This window comes from Ictidomys tridecemlineatus, chromosome 7 (genome assembly GCF_052094955.1).
Source record: "Ictidomys tridecemlineatus isolate mIctTri1 chromosome 7, mIctTri1.hap1, whole genome shotgun sequence".
Taxonomy (NCBI): Eukaryota; Metazoa; Chordata; class Mammalia; order Rodentia; family Sciuridae; genus Ictidomys; species Ictidomys tridecemlineatus.
In genome coordinates, this window is record NC_135483.1 from 138,475,768 (window position 1) to 138,498,790 (window position 23,023).

The 23,023-nt window shown below is 34.9% G+C and overlaps 2 protein-coding genes across 7 annotated transcripts in view; one reads left to right on the forward strand and one right to left on the reverse strand.

The window, feature by feature from the left end:
- Positions 1-2,121: 2,121 nt before the first annotated feature.
- On the forward strand, positions 2,122-17,158 carry Klhl41 (kelch like family member 41). Its single transcript, XM_005324564.4, has 6 exons — positions 2,122-3,406; positions 7,587-7,744; positions 7,836-7,943; positions 10,542-10,727; positions 11,652-11,798; positions 16,507-17,158. The coding sequence occupies exons 1-6, from the start codon at positions 2,297-2,299 to the stop codon at positions 16,616-16,618; spliced, it is 1,821 nt and encodes a 606-aa protein (XP_005324621.1). The 5' UTR covers positions 2,122-2,296; the 3' UTR covers positions 16,619-17,158.
- Positions 17,159-17,676: 518 nt separating this feature from the next.
- Positions 17,677-23,023, reverse strand: part of Fastkd1 (FAST kinase domains 1) — a 38,580-nt gene continuing 33,233 nt past the window's right edge. For 5 of the 6 annotated variants that reach the window (XM_078017540.1, XM_040294433.2, XM_040294436.2 and 2 more), the window contains 3 exons: positions 22,473-22,611; positions 21,726-21,840; positions 17,677-21,052 (listed from right to left, as the gene is read on the reverse strand). In XM_078017540.1, coding sequence (XP_077873666.1) covers positions 20,957-21,052; positions 21,726-21,840; positions 22,473-22,611 — 350 coding nt within the window. In that variant the 3' untranslated portion in view covers positions 17,677-20,956. Of the gene's footprint in view, positions 21,053-21,725; positions 21,841-22,472; positions 22,612-23,023 lie in introns of those variants that run through there. The other variant, XR_002483891.3, reaches the window with a different exon arrangement.

The window sequence follows — 23,023 nt, forward strand, 5'->3', positions numbered from 1 at the left end:
CTCTGTAAATGTTTTGTATGCTAGTTTATATATAATTTCAATATAGTTTTGGCAAGAGTAGATTGTTCTTGTAAGGAAATAGTTTTGTCTACTTAAGGACTTTTTTCTCATTTTGATTCATTGAAATGTTTTTTGAGTTTTAAAAAATAATCTATTATTTTTCTAATTTCTTGGTTAGGTATAATTTGGTGACCTCTCTGGCACCATTCAGTGTTTTTGGCTACTATTTCAGTTTAAAAAACATTGTACAGAACCTTTGTCAAATAATTGAAATTAGCCAAAGTAGTCCTCTTTCCCTAATGGGAAAGGAATGAGTATATAAAAACATTTACAGTAAGATGCAACTATGTGTCCAAATATAGAAAGACGCAGGACGACATAGTGCTAACCTGAGTTTATTAAAAATCAATGAACAAAAACTTCAAGGGAAAAGATTTCCACATTTTTAAGAAATGTTATAATAACCTATATTAGGGAGTCACAAATAAAATACCACCATAAATATTATTTAAATACTACTTTTTAACAAAAGAGGCTTTATAAAATTGCCAAAAACTAAGGAATTATCTCAAATGTCATATCAAGGAGTTTGCATCTGACTCACTAATCTTTTCAAATGTTAGGTGTTACGTGTAGGGAGAAATAAATGAGTCATTTATTGTTTAAACAAGGGAGCAGCTGTTGGTTTTTTTCTAGTGTGTTAAAACCTTTAGTGACATCTATAAATGGAAAAAGAATCAATGAGCTCTTCTTTCAGCTGTTGTTTTAGCAGCTGACAGTACCATTGACTTCACTGTGATGTAAAATAAAAGAAAAAAGCCTTTACTCATGAATAGAAACCTTGAAGATTAAAAATACATAATTCTCTGATCTGGGGGCATTCATCATTCAACAAATATTTATGGAGCACCCATAAGGCCTAGAGACTATAGCATTGAACAGCACAGAATGAACAAAACCTGTCTTCATGGAGCTTCTGTTCTTTGGGGTACATTTAAGAATACCAACTTTTGAAATTATAGTATTTCTAAAGCTCTGCTGAGTTCAGATTATGATTATGTAATAAAGTGTTTTGTGAAGAAGTATATACCATCTATGTATGGGCAAAGGTTCAATTGTTTTAAATTATGACTCAGACATCCCATAATACAGTGTTCCCTTATAATCAATACTTATATGGGTGTATGTGCATATATAATAAAATACATATTTTACTTTATATAAAATTAAAATTATATATATTCACATATATATTTTTTAAATAAGATCTGTTTTCTAAACCCTATGGCTGATGTAGCACTTCATTCTGATTTTGCTGTGTTCTGTTGATGACATTGTTCTCATAGGGTTATATCTGTCCTGTTTCTTAACTTTTACTTAATGAAAGATAATTTCAACACTGAAAATTACAAAATATCTGTAGTGATCACATTTATGTGGGGGGGTCTTTCTCTAGTGTTGATGTTTGCCTATTTTTCTCCAGTCTTTTGCCTTCATTTTAATTAGTATTATTTGCCACATTCAATCCTTTGCACAACAAGGCAGGTGTGAATAAATTATTTTATAATTTAATTCAGTACTCATTTTAATTTTCTCACTAAGGAAGATTTGTCAGTTTATTTATATATTTAAGACATTATTTTAAAAATTAGTTTCTCTATATTGTGATTTCTGTTTTGATGAAGATATAATTTCAAAGGTTTTATAAAACTAATTATATTACATAAGTAAACACCTTTAAGTTTCTTACTTAGATCTATACCCCACTGTTTTGAGTAAAAGATAAAAAATGTGTAACAGTTATTGGAAAGGGGATCTTGCTTATGAGAAGTCAAATGAACTCACTTCATATTCTTGACCTTTACATCATTAATTTAGATAGCCAAGTAGCTTGCCACTAGACCATTTTTAGAGGAGTGACTCATTTTTATGATTCATTTTTCTGTTGATTCAATAAACATTTTCTTGTGGTAGCCTTTATTAGTGTATCTTCTAATACTTTATGCATTTTAAAGCTTTCCACTTAAATGTCTTGTTTCTTAGCTGTTTCCTTAGTGATTAAAAGTTCCAGTTGTTACTATCAATCTATAACAGCTGCAAGAACAACTCTGCTTTCCAAACTAGCTCTCCTAAATTCCCGTTGTTAGAGTTGGTATCTATATTTAGCTGGTGGGATTAAATTGCAAAGGCTTCAAGCTGGGCAAAGCACACTGATCTGCCTTTTTACAGCTAGACCTGTGTGCTGCAAGGAGCTAAGGCCTTCAGTGTCCCCTTCCTTACCCAGGTTACTCACAAAATGGATTCCCAGCGGGAACTCGCAGAGGAACTGCGGCTTTACCAATCAACCCTTCTTCAGGATGGTCTAAAAGATCTCCTGGATGAGAAAAAATTCATCGATTGCACCCTAAAAGCCGGTGACAAAAGTCTTCCTTGCCACAGATTGATTTTGTCCGCTTGTAGTCCTTATTTCCGTGAGTATTTTTTATCTGAAATTGATGAAGAGAAAAAAAAGGAGGTTGTACTAGATAATGTAGACCCTGCTGTCCTTGATTTGATCATCAAATACCTGTACTCTGCCAGTATCGATCTCAATGATGGAAACGTGCAAGATATTTTTGCATTGGCCAGTCGCTTTCAGATCCCCTCAGTGTTCACTGTCTGCGTTTCTTATCTTCAGAAAAGACTTGCTCCTGGTAACTGTCTAGCCATCCTAAGATTAGGACTTCTTCTTGATTGCCCGAGACTCGCCATATCTGCTCGTGAATTTGTGTCTGAACGCTTTGTACAGATTTGTAAGGAAGAGGACTTTATGCAGCTGTCTCCACAGGAACTGATCTCAGTCATTTCAAATGACAGCCTAAATGTAGAAAAGGAAGAAGCAGTATTTGAGGCAGTAATGAAATGGGTGCGAACAGACAAAGAAAATAGGGTGAAAAATCTTAGCGAAGTGTTTGATTGTATTCGTTTTCGCCTAATGACAGAAAAATATTTTAAAGATCATGTTGAGAAAGATGATATCATCAAAAGCAACCCAGAACTTCAGAAAAAAATCAAAGTTCTAAAAGATGCTTTTGCAGGCAAACTCCCAGAACCTAGCAAAAACACAGAGAAGACTAAGGAGGGTGAGGTGAATGGTGATGTTGGTGATGAAGATTTGCTTCCTGGTTACCTGAACGACATTCCCAGGCATGGAATGTTTGTCAAAGACCTTATCCTATTGGTTAATGACACAGCCGCAGTAGCTTATGATCCCGCAGAAAATGAATGCTACCTTACTGCACTGGCTGAGCAGATCCCCAGAAATCATTCCAGCATTGTTACCCAACAAAATCAAGTATATGTGGTAGGAGGACTATATGTGGATGAAGAAAATAAGGATCAACCTCTACAGTCATACTTTTTCCAGGTAAGAAAGACTATTTAAGTAGAGATATAAAAGTAAGGCTGTTTTTCAACATCCAATTAGCTAGTTTGTGAATTATCCAGGCTGTTTGCATCATATTTAACTGATATCCTATTGTATGTAGTCCCTTGCACTTTTACTACTTAGGGAAATGACAAAAATATTTGACTGCTTGTTAATATTTAATAAAAGGTTTGGTGCAGAATTGCTTTATAGTCTTACCCAACATATGTTTATAGTTGATGGTAATTATAATCCTTCAAAGTCCAGTCGTTTAGTGAAAACTAATTTTGTATACTCTTTCCTGAAAAATAGATAAGTCTTTTCCTAAATCAAATTCTTTCTCTAGATGAAAGTACTTAACACATTATAAAGTGATAACTGGTCAAATTTTCTTTTTCTCCCAGTTTCCTTTTTTCCTGAAGTTGAAGTTTTGAGAGGTTGCATTTCATCTCTTATTTATGGCTACTGCCTAAAAGATAATTTTGTTCAAAATGAAAAGAACTTATATACATATTCTATACACTTTGGATTACCTTATAGAAAAACTACACAAGTGTCACTGATTTGAGTTATACTTAGAAGTTTCTGTTTATTTTATCACATTTTTTAAAAGAAAGAGTGAGAGAGAGAGAGAGAGAGAGAATTTTAATATTTATTTTATAGTTATCGGCGGACACAACATCTTTGTTTGTATGTGGTGCTGAGGATCGAACCCAGGCCGCACGCATGCCAGGCGAGCGCGCTACCACTTGAGCCACATCCCCAGCCCCATTTTATCACATTTATTTGGATCAGTTATAATCAGCCATTATTTCAACTTAATGATCTGTTTAAAAAAAAAAAAAGGGAAAAACAATCTTTTGTGTTACCACAGAAATTTATAGGAAAATAAGTCTTCCTAAACTAATAAACTCTCTGTAGTTTGTTTGAAGGGAATTTGACTCATAATATCAATACATTATAGTTTGTCAGTTTATGAAGGAAACAGTGGCTTAACCTTTATCTTAAATAATACCAATACCAATACTATGTAGGTTACAACTATCTCAGAAGAGGTTGTTTAGATCATAGCTAACCATGGCTTGGGGCTTCCAGCACTGAGTTGGAAAAGCCAAAGATAAGCAAGTGTAGAATGTCATACCACAGTCACAATATGCTCTCAAAATATATGATATACTATGCATTCACCAAATACTACCTTTGATTTTTCTGGCCTTGGAAAATAAAGTCATAATAATACATATGAATCATGTTTCTTAATTTTCAAAATTCCAGTAAAAAATATCATAAACAGGGAGCTGTAGTCATGCTCAGTGGTAGAGCACTTGCTTAGTATGTGTGAGGCACTGGGTTCAATCCTCAGCAACACATAAAAATAAATAAATAAAGGTATGTGTCCATTCACAACTAAAACTTTTTGTAAAAAAATCATAAACATTTGAATATGAAGCAAACTTCCCAAGCCCTACTTTTAAATTCAAACAAGCTTCAAAAAGGGAAAATTCAATGAAAAAGACTATAAACATAGCCAGGAGGTAAAAATATCAAAACATAGGCAATATATATAGAGAGAAAGAGAACAAGGAAGAGAGGGAGAGAAAAACAGATAAGTCAGATTCAAGGAATAGTTATAGCCATAGAATAATACCCAAAGTTCCTTCAGGTTTTGTTTTACTCCATTTCACATTTAATTTATGAAATATATCTACAACCCAACCCCATTTGTTTCAAGTGTTCAGTGTAATCTTAATCTTTATTTTCTTCCATCCCATTACTACTCTTACTATTACTCATACAGCTTCTTATTTTGGACTCAAGAACCTGCTTAATATTCTTTAAAGCTACTAAAACAGTTATACAAAGTTAGAAGGTCAACTCCCTGTCATTACCCATGCCCTGCCACTTTTAAAAGGCACAAATGGTAGAACAAGACGCCACAATTAAAAATACCTGACTATAAAAGAGGGTTGTAACACACAAGAAAGTATTTGTATAAGTACTTCAGGTATTTTCCTGCTTGGTCACATATGTTTAAAGTGTATTAATTCAGTAATAATTTGACCTTTGATTGACTGCTTAAAAAGATTACAAGAATTTTTTGCCTTAGTAAGAGTTTTGTCCCCACCCTCACCCTAATACAAAGAATTAATAGATTCATCAAATTTTTAACAACACCAGATTTTAAAGTAATCTAGGCCTAAGCCCTAATTTTAACAATGAGGAAAGTAGAACTAAGAGAGTTTAAATAGCTTGACAGCTCATCCATAAAAGACTGGCAGGCAGACTGCTATTCCATCTGCTACAGAACGTGCCCCATGAGGAACAATATGGGAAGAGAGACAGTACAGGACGAAGTGGGAACAGAGCCTTCAGCTTAGTAGTGTGCTGACCGAGGTTCCATTTTTTAAAAACAAACTATATATTCCTTGGATTTGAATACTCCCTAAAAGCTTGTGAATTTGGGCAAATTAATCTTTCTGGGTCTCAGTTTCCTCATTTGTAAAACAGGGATAATAAAATTGCCTATCCTGGAAGACTAAATGAGATTACCTATCTAAAGCATTTGGTTCAAAGCCTGTCACCGAATCAAAACTCTCTTAAGTTGCAGGGCAGGGTTGCACATGCCTGTAATTCCAATTACTTAGGAGACTGAGGCAGGAGTATTACAAGTTCAAGGCCACCTGGAGCAATTTAGCAAGACCCTGTCTCAAAATTTAAAAATTAAAGGGACTAGGGATGTAGCTCAGTGGTAAAGCATCCCAGCACCAAAACCAAAAATAAATAAATAAAACTTAAAAGAATAGAAAACCTCTGTGTATGTATTATTATTTCTATAATATACTACATAACACCTTCTTTTTTGCACATGCAAGGCAAGTACTCCACAACTGAGCTACATCTCAAGACCCATATCACTTTCTTGATCAAAGAATTTTTTTTCAAAAATGAAAACATTAGGGGTCAAAATCTAGATGCTGAAATTAGTGAATGCAAACCTAATAATGTGCATGCAGAGATTAAAACCCCTCATGTCATTGTTTAACTGGGGTTACTAAGCCAGGTATTGAGAGGCATCCACAGATACCTTTCCCTGTCCCATAGCTTTTTGTTGTTGTTGTTCATAGGTATTCTTGGTATCCAATGAATCTCAGTTTTATTCATTTTTCCTCTGCTACCTAGAAATGGCACCAGAGAGAACAAATCCATAGCTATACTCCCTCAGAAAACAGTTTTCTTTTCCCTTGCTGTTCTAAAATCTGAAGTGGAAAATCTTAATAAGTGCTGAAATGGATGCCAGCCATGCCAGTATTATCTACCCTAAAGCATGGGCACTAGCAGGCCATTGTAGGCTTGGAGAAGTGGCCATAGCAAAAATGAGCCAAGATTCTTCTTAATGTAAGTTAAAAAGAGATAGCTATTTAAAATAATTCCCCCAACGTCTAGGAAATTCACACTAACACTTGTCCTTATCAAAAACAATAAAGTAGGGGCTGGGGTTGTGGCTCAGTGATAGAGTGCTTGCCTAGCACACGTGAGGCACTGGGTTCAATCCTCAGCACCATATAAAAATGAAATAAAAATATTGTGTCCACCTACAACAATAAATAAATAAATACTTTAAAAAATAATAAAGTAAAACATAGGGAACCTCAAAATGTTTAAAAGAATGAAAAAAGACATTGCCTAATATCTCAGTTGTCTGTAGACTGATCGACAGGTCCAGCTGTCCCGGGTGCCGGCTTGGGGATCATGTTAAAAATAGCATTCAGAGGTCATTCACATACTGTGACCCTCCCTTCTGTGACAACCTGGCTTTCCCCAGGGTTCTAAAAGTATTAGATTCCTTATTTTAAAGCTGAAGAAGGCAACATGGGAAGAAAATTTGAGGAGAAACCACTGTTTTAACTAACCTCTGCTGATGTAGGGATTGGCAACGAAGCTCAGAGGTAAAGCACCCCATGTTCAATTTGCAGTATTCAAGATTTCGATACTTTATCTATTTTGATAGGCTGAATAAATTTTCTCATTGTTCTTGATGACAGAATGAAAATCTGATACTTTGAGATTATACTTTTACTTGTGAGATCTTTGAATTTTAAACAACATAGGTATAGCATACTTTTTGGTACACTTGGAATTTCTTTCTACCAAGCTCCACAATTCCTTATTTTTTTTCCAGCTTGATAACATAGCATCTGAGTGGGTTGGACTTCCACCTCTGCCTTCAGCTAGGTGTCTCTTCGGTCTGGGAGAGGTAGATGACAAAATCTATGTGGTTGCAGGCAAAGACCTTCAAACAGAGGCTTCGCTGGATTCAGTATTATGCTATGATCCCGTGTAAGTTGGCATGGCATTCCTGTTCCTACAACATATTCATGTTTTTGGAACCTGCAATTGACAAAACATCAATTCTATCATTTAATTTTAGAGCTGCAAAATGGAATGAAGTAAAAAGTCTTCCTATCAAGGTCTATGGTCATAATGTGATTTCACATAATGGGATGATATATTGTCTAGGTGGAAAAACAGATGACAAGTAAGTACTCTGAAATTTTCTTATGATTTATAACCAGATGATCTTTTTATTACAATAGTTTATTCCTCTTTTCATTTGAATCTACATACTGAAATGGAACTTGTCACTTATATTTTGGAAGTAAAATTTCAAAACAATATTGTGAAAAATTACTGGAAGATATTATACATGATTTCCAAAGGAGAATAAAACTTATAAGTTGCTAAAGTAAAAATGTAGATACCCAGCATACTACTAGGAATGAGCACAAAGCCTCAAACATTCTGACAGTGGAAAGGCAGAAACTAGGAGTTTAATCAAGTCTTTTATATAGCTAATTTATAACTGTATTTTATAATTTTCTTATTCAATTATCTATAAACAGATAAAAATTTCAATGTACTTTTTAGTGTAGTATTTAAAATATATCTACTAAAAGAATAGTGCATAGAAAATGCCACTAAAAAGCATGGTGATTGAAAAGCAGGCAGTTATTTCTTCAGCAGAATGTCATGTATTTACTTCTTGACAGAAGTAATATTCAAAATATTTAACAACTGTTCCAAACAGGCACTAATCAATCAGAAAAAAATACTCCCTGATCTCCCTCTAGTGTGAGTCTCTTATGAGAAAACCAGGACCAAGCTTCACATATAAACCTAACTTGATTTCTAGGCACTTCTCAAGGGATAGGTAACCTGAGTTCAGAGTACTTCAGAGGTCAGTCAGTTATTAAGCCAGTAGCCTGTCTGGTAAAATGCACACTTTCAGTTTACATTGTGAAAATTAATCTGATTCTCTGGAAAACTCTGCCTAATTTGGCTTGTCATCAATTCTTCAGGCTGTTTAATTAGTACAGATGTCCAATCCTGGAAAATAAACTAAAATTATAAATTGTGAGGGCATGGTTGGACACAGTAAGATGTGCTTTTAGTCCTCGCTACTGGGGAGGCTGAGCCTGGGGAATCACTTGAGCCTAGGAGTTCAAGAACAGCCTAGGCAACATAGTAAGACCCTATCTCAGAAAATAAAAAAAAAAAGGAGAATAAAATATCAAATATGGAAATGTGTTAGAAGTTAAGAACTCTATATTCTGGTTATTAGTCAAAATTAAAAATATATCAGAAAAGTGTGATTTTAAAAAGCAATTGTTTTTATACAATCTATCCATATGCAAAGATAATAATCTAAAATTTTCATATCCACCTTAATCCTTCCAATTTCCATCAAATGAATATTTAAGGAAGGTGTATATAAACCAATACAGCACCCAATCTTATCTGAGGCATTTTTCCTGAGTAAATGGAATGAAAAATCTCAATTAAGCAGTATTTTGACTTAGGAAACATTGGAACTTTGCCAAATGATTTAAATTGTTTCCTTCAAGTAACATTAGTAAAGAGGAAATTGATATGTCAGTAAGAAGCATACAGGTCTTGTCAGTAAGAGTATGTAATCTTGAGGATACGATTGATATGACAATATTACTTGTCAAATGTCAAAGTCAAGAACTTTGAAATGAGTCATTATCTAAAAGTAAGGATTGGGGCTGAGGATTTAGCTCAGTGGTAGGGTACTCACTTACCAAGCAGGAGGCCCTGGGTTCTATCTTTAGTATGGAAAAAAACATTTGTTTAAATTTTAAAAAGCAAAGGCTGAATTGTACTAGTTACTGTTAATGAATTTGAAGAACGTGATTTTGTATCTTGTTCTCGATAAACTCATCATTTTTTCCCTATCTTTTTAGTTGTAGATGGACATGTATTTTATTTATTTATTTATATGCAGTACTAAGAATCAAACCCAGTGCCTCACACATGCTAGGCAAGGGCTCTACCACTGAGCCACAACCCTAACCCAAAGCTCTTATCTTTTGCAGAGCGATACCAGGAATTGAACTCAGGGGCACTCAACCACTGAGCCACATCCCCAGCCCTATTTTATCTTATTTAGAGACAGGGTCTTACTGAGTTCCTTAGCACCTCGCTTTTGCTGTGGCTGCCTTTGAACTCTCAATCCTCCTGCCTCAGCCTCCTGAGCCACTGGGATTACAGGCATGGGCCACTGTGCCCTTGCCAAAGCTCTTATCTTGATAAGAGCAAGATAGTCAAATATTAGACTAAATGTTTCTACTTCAGATATCTGGTCTTTTATAAGATTAAGGAAAAAAATTATCCCCGTAAAAAGTTGGGGTATAGGGCTGGGGCTGTATCTCAGCGGTGGCACACTTGCCTGGCATGTGTGACGTACTGGGTTGGATTCTCAGGACCATGTATAAATACATAAATAAAATAAAGCTCTATCAACAACTAAAAATAATATTTAAAAAAGTTGGGTTACAGGGTTTTTTGGATTTTGTTGTTGTTTGTTTGGCATTACCAAATTATCCAGTTAAATGAATTAGTTATTTCATATTCTGCCTCCCATCACTCAATTATGAATACTTTAAGAAACCAAAGAACATACTGAGAATAATTTAGATATCTACTCTATAATCTTAGATTTCTTCAAATAAAGTACTATAAACTTCATATAAGAAGCAAAGCCAAATTATTACCAAAGTTGCTTTCAAAAAAACGGATGTATAAAATAAACATTTGTTGTCTTTTCTATTTACAGAAAGTGTACAAACAGGATGTTTATCTATAACCCCAAAAAAGGAGACTGGAAAGATCTGGCTCCAATGAAAACCCCTCGTTCCATGTTTGGAGTGGCAGTCCATAAAGGCAAAATTGTGATTGCAGGAGGTGTTACTGAAGATGGTCTTACAGCTTCAGTTGAAGCTTTTGATCTCAAAACCAATAAGTGAGTTGACTTGCTACAGCATGTGAATCACTGTACATTTCAATTGTTAACATCTGGATGAAATTTAGCTTTCTAACCAAAACATGGGGAGAAGGCAGAGAGACACAGATTAAAGAAGTATTATCATCTAGGTTTTTTTCTGCTGTTACTGGGTGTTAAATTCCTAACATTTTGGTGCATTATGTGCATTTATAACTTGGAACACATGACCCTTAAGTTAATGTTGCCATGTTCTGTTGCTCTGTTATTAATTTAATTTTGTGAATTTAGTCATGCCAAGGTAATACCTCTTAACAGTTATATACATGTAGCTGGATACAAGTCTCCAGTAGTCATTTGATTTGTAATATGTAAAGATCTTCACTTGATAATAATTGACATTTATAAAGTACGAAAATTTTAATTACTCTGTGCTTTTTGTAATTTTCTTAAATTTTTAATTTTTCAGCTTTTATTGGCAATGTAAAAAGATACTTGACATATTTTTATATACTATTAGTCTTTTTAAAATTTTTTAGTTCACACATCTGAATGAATATAGACTTTTTATACTCTTAGTTTAGCAATGAAAAAAATTAGAACATTGTTATTATTTTTTTAGAAACTATGTATGCCTGATTACAGAATAGCCTTTGGTTTCTGAAAATAATAAAGAACTTTTAAAGAAAATGATTTAATGGTCATTAAAAATAATGTTTTTGAAGATAGGTAAATACTCATGAGGTAAAAAGTTAAAAGAATCAGCACACAAAATTATATTGTGTTCTTAGTTTCATTAATATTTATGGATGCTTTTATTTAAATGCTTTGTAAATGACAAAATTATACCAAAATGTTGCTTATGTCTCAATTTTTACCATTTGAATTTTAAATTTGGCATTTCTTCAAGTTTTACAATGACTACATTTTCAATAAAATACCTAGATGGGAAGTAATGACTGAATTTCCCCAAGAAAGAAGCTCCATCAGTTTGGTCACCCTTGCTGGATCCCTGTACGCCATTGGTGGTTTTGCTATGATTCAACTGGAATCTAAAGAGTTTGCACCCACTGAAGTCAATGATATATGGAAGTAAGTTCTCCAATTTTTAAAATTGAATATTAAATCAAATAACTGATAATTGATAAACAATTTTGTGGTAAATAATAAGCTAGAGTTTTTAACATGCAAGCTACGTCTTGGTAGTAGACTAAATACTTTAAGCCTAATTGAACTTTTGCACATGCCACTTACTGGTCAAGTGCTGCTTCTGATTAACTGTGATCTTAGGAAAGAACTTAACTGGATTTGTTTCTTAATCTTTAAAATAAGAAATGGACTACCTCTCCTTTAAGCTCCATTCCAGCTCTGAAAGCATTTAATACCCCAGGTATATAGTAGAGCACAGACCACTACCTTCCCACCAAGGGGTTTATTAACTTAAAAAACACAGTTCTGAAAGAATATTTAATCTTTTTATTTTTTCCATGAATTCATAAATTCATATTTTGAATTTAAATATTCTTCTAATTGTTTGAGGATTCAGTTAACAAAGCCTTTTTTAAAAAAAGAAAACAGTAAAAGCAGGAATCCATTTTACCTCTCAGATAGGAGTGGCTAGCACCCACTCCTCCCATGTATTGTCATTGACAATTGCAATTGTCACTCATTAACCACTTTAGTCAAATGTTTTTTAAAAAGGACACATTTTTACCATCGAGTTTGATGCAGTAAAACTAAAAGAGATCAAGGTGCATTCAGGAAGTCTCAGGAGCTTAAGTTCGTGTCATGGAGTCACAGAGTCCTTGGCAGGGCTTATGGTATATAGATATTTGGAAACCATCAGGATACCATGTGTCTGCCCAGTGGCCTCTGCTGCCCTCAGCCCAGGCACTGCACTTGCTAATCTAAGCTTACAGAAGGTAGACTTTGGGCACTCAAGGTGAGCCTAGTGAGTTTGTGGTGTACTCTCACCCAGAAAGCTCATGCTTCTCCTATCAGCTTAAAGGCCAGCCCCCACTTGCAAGGATGGATGCTTTTCCTATCCTGTTATCATTTTATCCAGAGCTTTCCTATCAAAGTATAATCTGTAGTTCAACATTACTGGCATCTCCTAAGTATCACTTAAAAATGCAGAATCTCAGGCTCCACCTTAGTCTTACTGTAAGAGTTGATTTGCTTGCACATGTAAGTTTATAAGTACAACTTTGGAAAAGTTCCACTTATACCGAGTTAGTGAAAGCAGACCACTAAGTCTGAGAATGCACAGTGGGTTTTATTTGTTCTATACCTGAAATAGCAGAAGCTTTATTCCCAGCTGGTGAAACAGAAGGCTGAACATCTAGTAGCTTAACTAAACCATTATTTTGTGCATCAAATACCATTTCCTTATTTATTTATTTATTTGTTTTAAAGAGAGGAGAGAGAGAGAATTTTTTTTTTAATATTTATTTCTTAGTTTTCGGTGGACACAACATCTTTGTTTGTATGTGGTGCTGAGGATCGAACCCGGGCCACACGCAAGCCAGGCGAGCGCGCTACCGCTTGAGCCACATCCCCAGGCCCACCATTTCCTTATCTTGTAATAATTGTGTTGTCAAGGACCAAAACAAAAAACAAAAAACAAAAAACTGATAGTTTCCAGGGAGCACATTGACTAGAATTAGCAAGAAGGTTAGATGGGTGAAAGCAATAGTTAAAAAAAAAAAAAGGGCGGGGGGGGGGGGTGTTAGGATTTTTTGAAAACAAGGCCAGATGCTGAAGGTAAACAAGCATTGATTCTCAACCCTGAATGTATGTTGCAGTTACCTGCAATGCTTTTAAAATATGCCAGTGCCTGGGCCTTCACCCGGACCAATGGAGAATTTCTGGAGGCAGGACTATTTTTTAAAACATTCTCAGATGATTCTAAAAGTTCAGCTAAGGCTGAGAAACACTCCTAGTAAGGAATCATTCCATCAGTAAGCTGAACTTCACATGAGCCACTCCAGTTCCTAATGGTAGTCAAAGCCAAACTGCCTCAGTAGGAGGAAAAATACAGACTCTCCTGCTAAAAATGCCTCTATATTGCTGAGTGGAACCTGAAAGAGGGATCCTGTCTGACTGTGTTTTATTTTCCAATTAGGATAGTGGTTCCTAAACCTCTCTACACAATTTGCAATCACTAGAGAACTTCAAAAAGTAGTAAGGCTTTTTTTCCCCCTCCCTTGTTGGTTGTGATTTACTTGGTCTAGGATATGGCCTTGGCTTGGAAATTGTGTTATGGACCTTTTAAAATTTCTAAAGGTCCCCAGATGATTCCACATGTGCAGACACATTTGGGAACCACTGGATTGGGGAAAGAGGAGACATCTGTCACTATCTGCTTAGCTCTCAATTTTTAAATTTAGAAATTGGTGTTTTCTAATTTGGGGTAATGTCTAGAGCAATGATTCTTAAATTTGCTGCACGGTAGAATCATTTGTAGAGTTCTAAAAAAATCCTCATATCCAGGTCAATCACACTCTATACCAATTAAGTCAGTCTCTGGGAGAGGGACTAAGCAGCAGATTTTTTTTTTTTTTCCTGGTGATTGAATCCAGGGGTACTTAACCACTGAGCCATAAACCCAGCCCTTTTTTATATTTTATTTACAGACAGGGTTTCACTGAGTTGCTTAGGACCTCCCTAAATTGCTGAGGCCGGCTTTTAACTCTCAACTGCCTCAGCCTCCCAAGCAACTGAGATTATAGGTGAGCATCACCTAGAGGCAGCAGAATTTTTTTTTTTTTAGTTGTAGTTGGATAAATATCTTTATTTTATTTATTTTTATGTGGTGCTGAGGATCGAACCCAGGGCCTCACATGTGCTAGGTGAGCACTGTACCACCGAGCCACAATCCCAACCCAAGACAGCAGAATTTTTAACATCTCCAGAAGGTCCCATTATGCAGTCAAGTTTGTAAATTTGTATCTATTGTATCTACTTTGGTTCCCAAAGTAGCATCTGCATTACCTGTGCACTTGTTATAATGCAAATTCTTAGATCTCACCTTAGAGCTGGTGAATTGGAAGCTATGAAGGTGGCTCAGAAATCTGTTTCAACAAGTCCTCTAGGTGACTTGGACATGCACCAAAGTTGAGAGCCATTGATCTTCACTTGTCCTTGAATCCCAGTGAACCTGCTCTGTATCCACAGAGGTGAAAACTCTCAGTCAGTATTCCATACTCTAAGCCTATGGACTATCTTACTGTGATATATAAAAATATTAAAAATTTTTTAAAATTACATTTAGCCTCAACCTCTTAATGCTAATATGTGGTTACTTTTTATTTAGGTCATTAAAAACCATTTTTTAATTCTTAATATGTTGCTCCAAATTTTATATAATTAAGGTTTTTTATTAGCAGTAAAACATTTTTGTCTAATTTTCTTTACATAAAAATCACTCAGTGCCCAGTACTATTGTTGAGAATTAAATTTGTACACTGATGAAATTAAGCCAGATAATGAGTATTTTATGTAGGTATCAGCTAATGTATCATACATAATATATATATTTTGATACTGGGGATTGAATCCAGGGGTGCTTTACCACTGAGCTATATCCCCAGACCTTTTTATTTTTTGAGACAGAATCTCACTAAATTGCTTAGGGCCTTGCTAAATTGCTGAGGCTGTCCTTATCTCAGGCTCCTGAGTCGCTGGGATTATAGGAGTGCACTGCCATGTCCAGTAGTACCAGCTAATTTTAATAATTGTTCTAAATCTCACTGATTCATCATAGAATGATTTGGGGTATTTCCTATGTGCCAAGACTTTATAGCTTCTGGAGTTGATAGTAAGGTAGAAAAATTCATCAGTTGTCCTTAAATACCTTTTGGCTTATTGAGGATACAGAAAGTTTTAAATAGAGTATTTACTATAATAAATATAATACAAAGGACTATATGAGAAATGAAGAAAACTCTGCTTGAGGAAGGCAGGAAAGGCTTCAGAGAAGGCAGAATTTAGGAGTTTCTCAGACAAAGCTTGAAGAACATTCTAGACACTAGGCAGAGTAAACATGTCACAAACACATTCAAAGGGATTTCAACTTGTATCTTCATAACTGTGACTATGCAGAGATGCAGAGCAGTTCTTACCTAAAGTCAAATGTGAAGTCTATGTAGTCCTCAAACGACAAAGAGAAAGAAGAACAAATTTTTTATGGCTTGACCACCTTATGAGGTGCCAAGCTAGGTACTAGTGAATGGGAACAACTGAAATCATAATTAAGGCTGCTAATAGTCCCTGCTTTACCCCAGTTCTGAATCTTTATATATGTGTGTGTATATATATAATTTTAGTTGTAGTTGGACACAATACCTTTAATTTATTTATTTACTGTTAAGTGGAACTGAGGATGGAATGTAACATCTCCCATGTGCTCGGCAAGCAATGTACCACTGAGCCACAACCCCAGCCCCCAGTTTGCTTACTGTGACTCATAGAGACCAACCATTTTCATCAGTCCAAAGAATGGTTAACTATGTAGGTGTCCATTACTCCTCTTCTTGGGGCAGTTTGATTCCCAGAGATTAAACTGCTAGGTATCCAGATTAAATACTGTGGCAGTAGATCAGGCAAATGTTCATTGAGAAAATAGATATTTAGAAAGGAATTAAAAGTATTATTCTACCAGTCAGGCTTCCTCCACCTCTGGGTAAGACCCATAGGAATTTCTTCAAAGATGCACATTTGAATATGGAACACAGGGAAACCTATAGAACTATCTCTTTAATAGCTAGCTGCTTACTGATTTTTTTTTTCCCTCTATCAGGTATGAAGATGATAAAAAAGAATGGGCCGGGATGTTGAAGGAAATACGTTATGCTTCAGGAGCTAGTTGCCTAGCAACACGTCTAAATCTCTTCAAACTGTCTAAACTATAAACAAGGTGACAAAACAGAATAGATTGAGACGTGGTTTGTTTGGATAATAGTGCTTTAATTTATTCTGTTTTTTTAAAGCCTGTACAGAGATTCATGTAGAAATTATTAAATAAGTTATTGTCTAAGAGGTAAAAAGAATATCAAAATCTTGGTCATTGACTCTTTAATGTCATAATAAGAGCTTTAAATCATTTTCTAATAAGAAATTAAATATTAAGTTGAAAAAAATGTGTTAATTTGTCTCACTCAATGAATTGTAAAGCAGGCTCCTAAATTTGAGTAGTTTCCTAATCCTTTGTATTGATAGGGACCTTTACACTTCTTTTCTATTACAAATTAAATACATACATCCCCAATCTTAAAATGTTTTAAAATATTTTAAAAATTCCTTATATAAGCTTCAAGCTATGACAGGAATCCTATACATTATATTAAAGATTACAAGTCATAAAATAATTTGGAAGTTATATTTAAGGAATGTAATGAATGACTCTCATTTGAAGGGAAAAAGTCTCTTAAGTAAAAGTAGTCAAATCCAAATGCCTTTTTTTCTCCATTCTTTTTGCGACACTGGTATATTATTTGTAATCTCCAAATCAAATTTTAAAAACCTTTTAACTTAAAACCAGTAAATCATTGTCTTCATACCATTAACAACCATCTACAAAAAGAGGGTGAGTGCCAGCAGGAAACAGACTGATTGTTTAAACTTCTGAGGCAGAGAGAGTGTGGAAGAGGGTATATAGTCATTGGTTTAAATTTTAACTATATTTCAGATAAAAGGGCTATTTGCTAAATTTCTAATAGTAGGAAAGATGACTGAATGGTTCCATTTTCTGGGCTATGCAACCCTACACTATTTCTTCTTAGAGTATATCATAAATTGCCTTCTCAGTCTGTCAAATTCAACTGTGCAAGTCATCAACTAACCATCATTTTTATCCTAGACACACATCTTGTTGACATGTATTTGACTGCTATCTTACACAATATTTTCTGAGATTTGAGACCAATGTGGAGCATCCCATGATCATCAAGCAGCTACATAAAGAACAAACAGGTGTCCATACAGCTTTATTTTCTCTATCATAAACATAAAAATGTATTTAACAAAAACATTTTAGATCTCTGAAGTAAAAGCCTGGTTACTTTTCTGTACTGAAAAATATTGACTTGAATATATACCATGAGTATATAACAAATCCCAAAGGTAGGAGACCCTACAGGTTCTTCAACAATACATTTTAGGAAAAGAAAGGGGTGGAGAGAATGTTTATAAAGACAGATATTAAAGAGAAGGGGTAGGGGAAAATTTGGTATCCAGAAAGGCATACCTGGGAGACAGATAAAACTATAAGACAGACTTACCATAAAATCAGAACACAAGTAACTTTCAGGCAGAGAATACTATCCATGTACACATGAAATTAAGTTGTAAAAAACAATACTTTTTACAGGGCTTCTTTAGGGGAGGATGAAAATGCTCTGGAATTAGATAGTGGTGGTGATTACACAATATACTAAAAATGACTACATTATATACTTGAAAAGGGTGGAAGCCAGGTGCGGTGGCACAGGCCTATAATCCCAGCAGCTTGGAAGGCTGAGACAGGAGGATTGAGAGTTCAAAGCCAGCCTTAGCAAGGGCAAGGCATTAATCAACTCAGTGAAACTCTTGTCTTTAAATAAAATACAAAATAGGGCTGGGGATATGGCTCAGTGGTTGAGTGCCCTAAGTTCAATCCTCAATACCCCCACCAAAAAAAGCGTGGATTTTATGGTATATAAATTATATCTCAATGAAAAAAAGACTTGTTTTACACACGCACACACACACACACACACACACACACACACACAGAAAACCATTTCAATCAAGCAGCCTAGTAAAAAAACAGTAAAAGATGTGGTACATAAGAAGTTAGATTGTGTGTAACAAGAAGCAAAAGACACACCAGAATCATTTAAGCAAGATTTCCATGTACCTCAAATATACAACATTGGATTTTCAATTACTTATATCAAAGGCAAATTTACAGCTCTCATCAGTCTAATCATTTTATTTGAAAAGCTACAGAATAAAAATATTTTAATTTATTCAGGGTTTGGTTCTTGTCCTTTGCTTGAGAAATAGAACTCACTCATGTAAATGGAAAATTAAACACTTAGAATTTAGTATGTCTGTAACTATAAATGAATATCATTAGGAAATTTACGAGGAAGAATGGTGGATTAGTCCATCTGTTGTTGCTCTGACCAAAATACCTGACAAGAACAACTTTATAATAAAACAAAAAGTTTATTTTGGCTCATGGTTTCAGAGTTTCAGTTCATGGTTGGCCAATTCCATTGCTCTGGGCCCATGGTAAACTAGAACATCATGGTGGAAGAATGTGACACAGGAATGTTGCTCACCTCATGGCAGCCAGGAAGCAGAGAGAAGGAGCCATCAGGAACAAAATATAAACTCTAAAGGCATGCCTGGGGTAACCTACTTCCTTATGGCATGCCCCACCTGCCTATAGTTACCCCCTGGTTAGTTTGTTCAAATTATTAATCCATCACATGGATCGATCCACTGATTAAGTTATAGTTCTCATAATCTGATCATTTTACCTCTGAACATCCCTGCATTAACATATGAGTTTTGGGGGGATACCTCATATCTAAACCATAACAAATGGTTACAAGGAGTTATCTTTTACTTGCTTACTATTCTGATTGGTTTTCAAAAAACTTTATGAAGTTCACTTCTGCAAAATCATTATATATTGGGACTCAAGTTGTGCAAAGTCAGGGAATATTTTATACATGTATTTCAACTAAGCCCAAGCCAAATATCAATGAAGCAAATTACATGCAGAAAATACATTTGTAACAGAAGGCACTTTGGCTACCAACTACAGAAGAGAATGAATTTAGAGGGTCCAGGAGTCAGAAGATAGCCAAGTTTAGGATGGTCAGTCCCATCACTCATCTCAAACATTCCACATGGCCTAAAGGAAGTGCTAGGAATTATATAATATAGTAGATCCTTCATAACTACTTTATTGTAAATGTGTTAAAATACAGAGAAAAAAAAATCACTATAACCTTAGCATGTGAAAGATCAGACCAGGCCAAGATTGGACCACTGAAACTACCAAACTATTTCTTTGTTTCCATTTAGAAGAAAATGTCTCCTACTTTCTCTTGGAAAACAGGCTTTCACACACAACTTAACAAAAATCATTTTTCAAAGTTAGTGATTTTTATGTTGCCATTTTGTATGTATGGGGGTGAAGACAATGCAAACCCAGGACCTTTCTTAGGCTTAGACTCATGTTGTTAGATTTAAGGGGCATTTCACAGTGCTCCATTTACCTAATCTATTAGAGTATTTGATATAATGTCTCACTTCTTCCTCCTTTAAATGCTTCATCTTTGGCTTCCAGGAAGCATTAATGCCTTCTCTGACTTTTCTTCTTACCTCACTGGCCACCCCTGCTCAGCCTCCTTTGCTGTTTCTTCTTAAGCTCTTAATGCAGGACCATCTGGAGCTTAGTCCTCAAGTATCTCCTCACACATTTCTCTACTCTCTAGTCTTGCGGTATTAAATACCAATAACAATTTTCAAATTTGTATCTGGAGCCTGGAACTCTCTCTCCTTACTTCCTAACTCATTTACTGAATTGTTTGATATCTCCACTTAGATGTTAAAAAGCATTATAAACTCAACATGTCTAAAATAAACTCATGATCCTTCACCAATGCCTACTTCCCATCTTGCTCATCCTATAGACTTCCCCATAATGGCAATACTTTTTTGGTTGCTCAGGACAAAAAGTTAGTATTATCATTGAATTTTGTTTCTCTCTTCCCTCATATCCATCAGTGAGCAAATTCTGTTGCCTTTACTTTCAAAATATATTGTGAAAACCACTTTTCATTACACTCACTGCTACTACTCTATCCAAGCCAGCATCCATTTCTTGCTTGGAGTATTGAAATGTTCTTTAAATAGTCACAATCCACTTCTTGCCTGCTGATACATTTGTTCCTTAGTAATTTTTTCTCATCTCAACAGAGCAACTAGTGTGATGCAGTTAAAATGTGAGTTTTCATCATTCCTCATTTGAAACCCTCCAATGGCTTCTCATCTCACTAAGAGAGGCTATGAGGTTGGAATATTGACTGTTACTGCTTACTTTCCTTTTATCATACTCCCACCCCACTTCCCACTTGTTCTGCCACCTCAGCATATTTGCACCTACTATTTTTTTAATGAGTCAGTCCACTTAATTAAAATACATACATATGTGACACACCATAAGAACTCATTTTAAATAAAAATTACAATCATGATTTGCCTGCTCCAAATATATGTTCTCTCAAGTAGTCCAACCGAGCATCTTTTTGTGACAGTGCCATAGAGTTCCATTCAAAATGAGGGATCTGTAAAATAAGTAATGTAGTTTGAATGGAAGTTTTAAAGCAGCTACAAAAAACAGCAGGGAAAACTTATAAGCACTACTGAACAAAAATGTACGAACTCTATGTAATTAGATTACAAAAGCATAGCCTTTGAACCCTTTTTGGAAACAAAGTGGTTATGTCTTCTTCTTAGACACTGCCTAGAAGATTTTTCTCTACCTCACAGCTCCTTTCATCTCCCTGTTCCTGCAACACTGACAATGGACATTTTTTTCCTATATTCCTTCTCTGTCTGTATATTAGCCTTTTCCTTCTGTAACTCTGTCCATCTCCATAGTGCCTAATACACAAATCAATAGATCTTCTAAAGACAATAAAAAGAATGATGATTTTTATTTTTTTAAATATTTTTTTAATTGAAATAGACACAATATCTTTATTTTTATTTATTTATATGGTGCTGAGGATTGAACCCAGGTCCTCACGCATGCAATGCAAGCGCTCTACCAATCAGCTACAACCCTAGCCCCTGATTTTTCATTTCTTAGTCTACTAAAGAAATAATGTTGTTGCAGGGATACTTTAATGTAACTTTTTTAATATAAAAAGATAATTCTAGAACTTTCGTGTTAAAAGAAAACACGTGTATAGTCAGTGTTTCAAAGGCTGAGCATTTCATATGAGCATTTCTTACCTGAATGACATGATATCCCAAAATTTCCAAATGTCGTTTTTTCATAGCAGATTTTCCTTTTATGTGAGGGACATTTCTACAAAAAGCTTTTGAATCCAAAAATTCGAAAGCAATCCTATATAAAATAAAAATAAATACTTACTTTGAAAATTTAAATGAGAAATTCAATAGTTACAAGACTTTTAGGAACAAGAATGCATCTTTATAAAGTAACAAGAGCCAAGTGAATATAAATGAGTATACCAAGTTATTTTTCTCCCAAAGAAATTAGTAACTGATAACAAACTTATTCATTAAATCAAATTATAGTAAATCACCTTCCAGCTTTCATCCATTTGTTTCTTTGTCTAATTATACTATTACATGCCTACTTTATATACATAAGAAACTTATACATAAAGTAGCACAGCTTATAGTTTAACAAAGAACATATGCTATATAGTAACTAATGCAGTGTAGGAGGGGCTAAGTGTTATCAGAAAAGTAGAGCAAAATGGTAATACAAAAGAAGAAAATACTATTTATATCCAGTTGAGGTCAACTAGGTCAGCACGTCCAAGAAATTCCCAGGCTAGGGACAGACAAAGGCAGACCATTAGAGCAGAAGCCACAGGACAAGGAAGGTAAAATGTATGAGATATATGAAGAGCAGATGCAACTACCAATCAGTTCTTGATAACTGAGGCCATGATATATCAATGCCAAATTTATCATTTAGGTGAAATCTAAAACTCGAAACTAAATTACCTTTCAGCTCCTGGTGGAAGACTTGATCCAACTATTCGGGTATTTGATTCCCAGTACATTCCTGGTGGTTTTCCCAAAGTTATATTATGGCTTCCATAAGGAAGAGGTTTTTTTCTTTTATCCAAGATACACTCAAAATCTTATGGAAATACAGGAATCAACAGTATAAGGTAAGTAAATTCTTACAGGTAAAAATTTAAAACAGGGGCTGGGGTTGTGGCTCAGTGATAGAGTACTTGCCTCACATGTGTGAGGCACTGGGTTTGATCCTCAGCACATAACCGACGTGATTCTGCAATCTGCATTTGGGGTAAAATTGGGAGTTCATAACCCACTTCAATCTAATGTATGAAATATGATATGTCAAGAGCTTTGTAATGTTGTGAACAACCAAAAAAAAAAACATAAAAATAAATAAACAAAATAAAGGTGTTAAAACACAAACACACACACACAAGCTTAAAACATTTTATTTCATTTTGTTTTGTTTGTAAATCCAGGGGCTCTCTACACTGAGCTATATCCCCAGTCCTTTTTATTTTTTGAGACAG

What these genes read in the sequence shown, in the direction of transcription:
- Klhl41 (XM_005324564.4), top strand. Translation starts at nt 2,297, where the DNA reads ATGGATTCCCAGCGGGAACTCGCAGAGGAACTGCGGCTTTACCAATCA. An exon ending in TACAGTCATACTTTTTCCAG is followed by an intron (nt 3,407 to 7,586) that starts GTAAGAAAGACT and finishes TTTTTTTTCCAG; the next exon opens with CTTGATAACATAGCATCTGA. An exon ending in TTTGATCTCAAAACCAATAA is followed by an intron (nt 10,728 to 11,651) that starts GTGAGTTGACTT and finishes TAAAATACCTAG; the next exon opens with ATGGGAAGTAATGACTGAAT.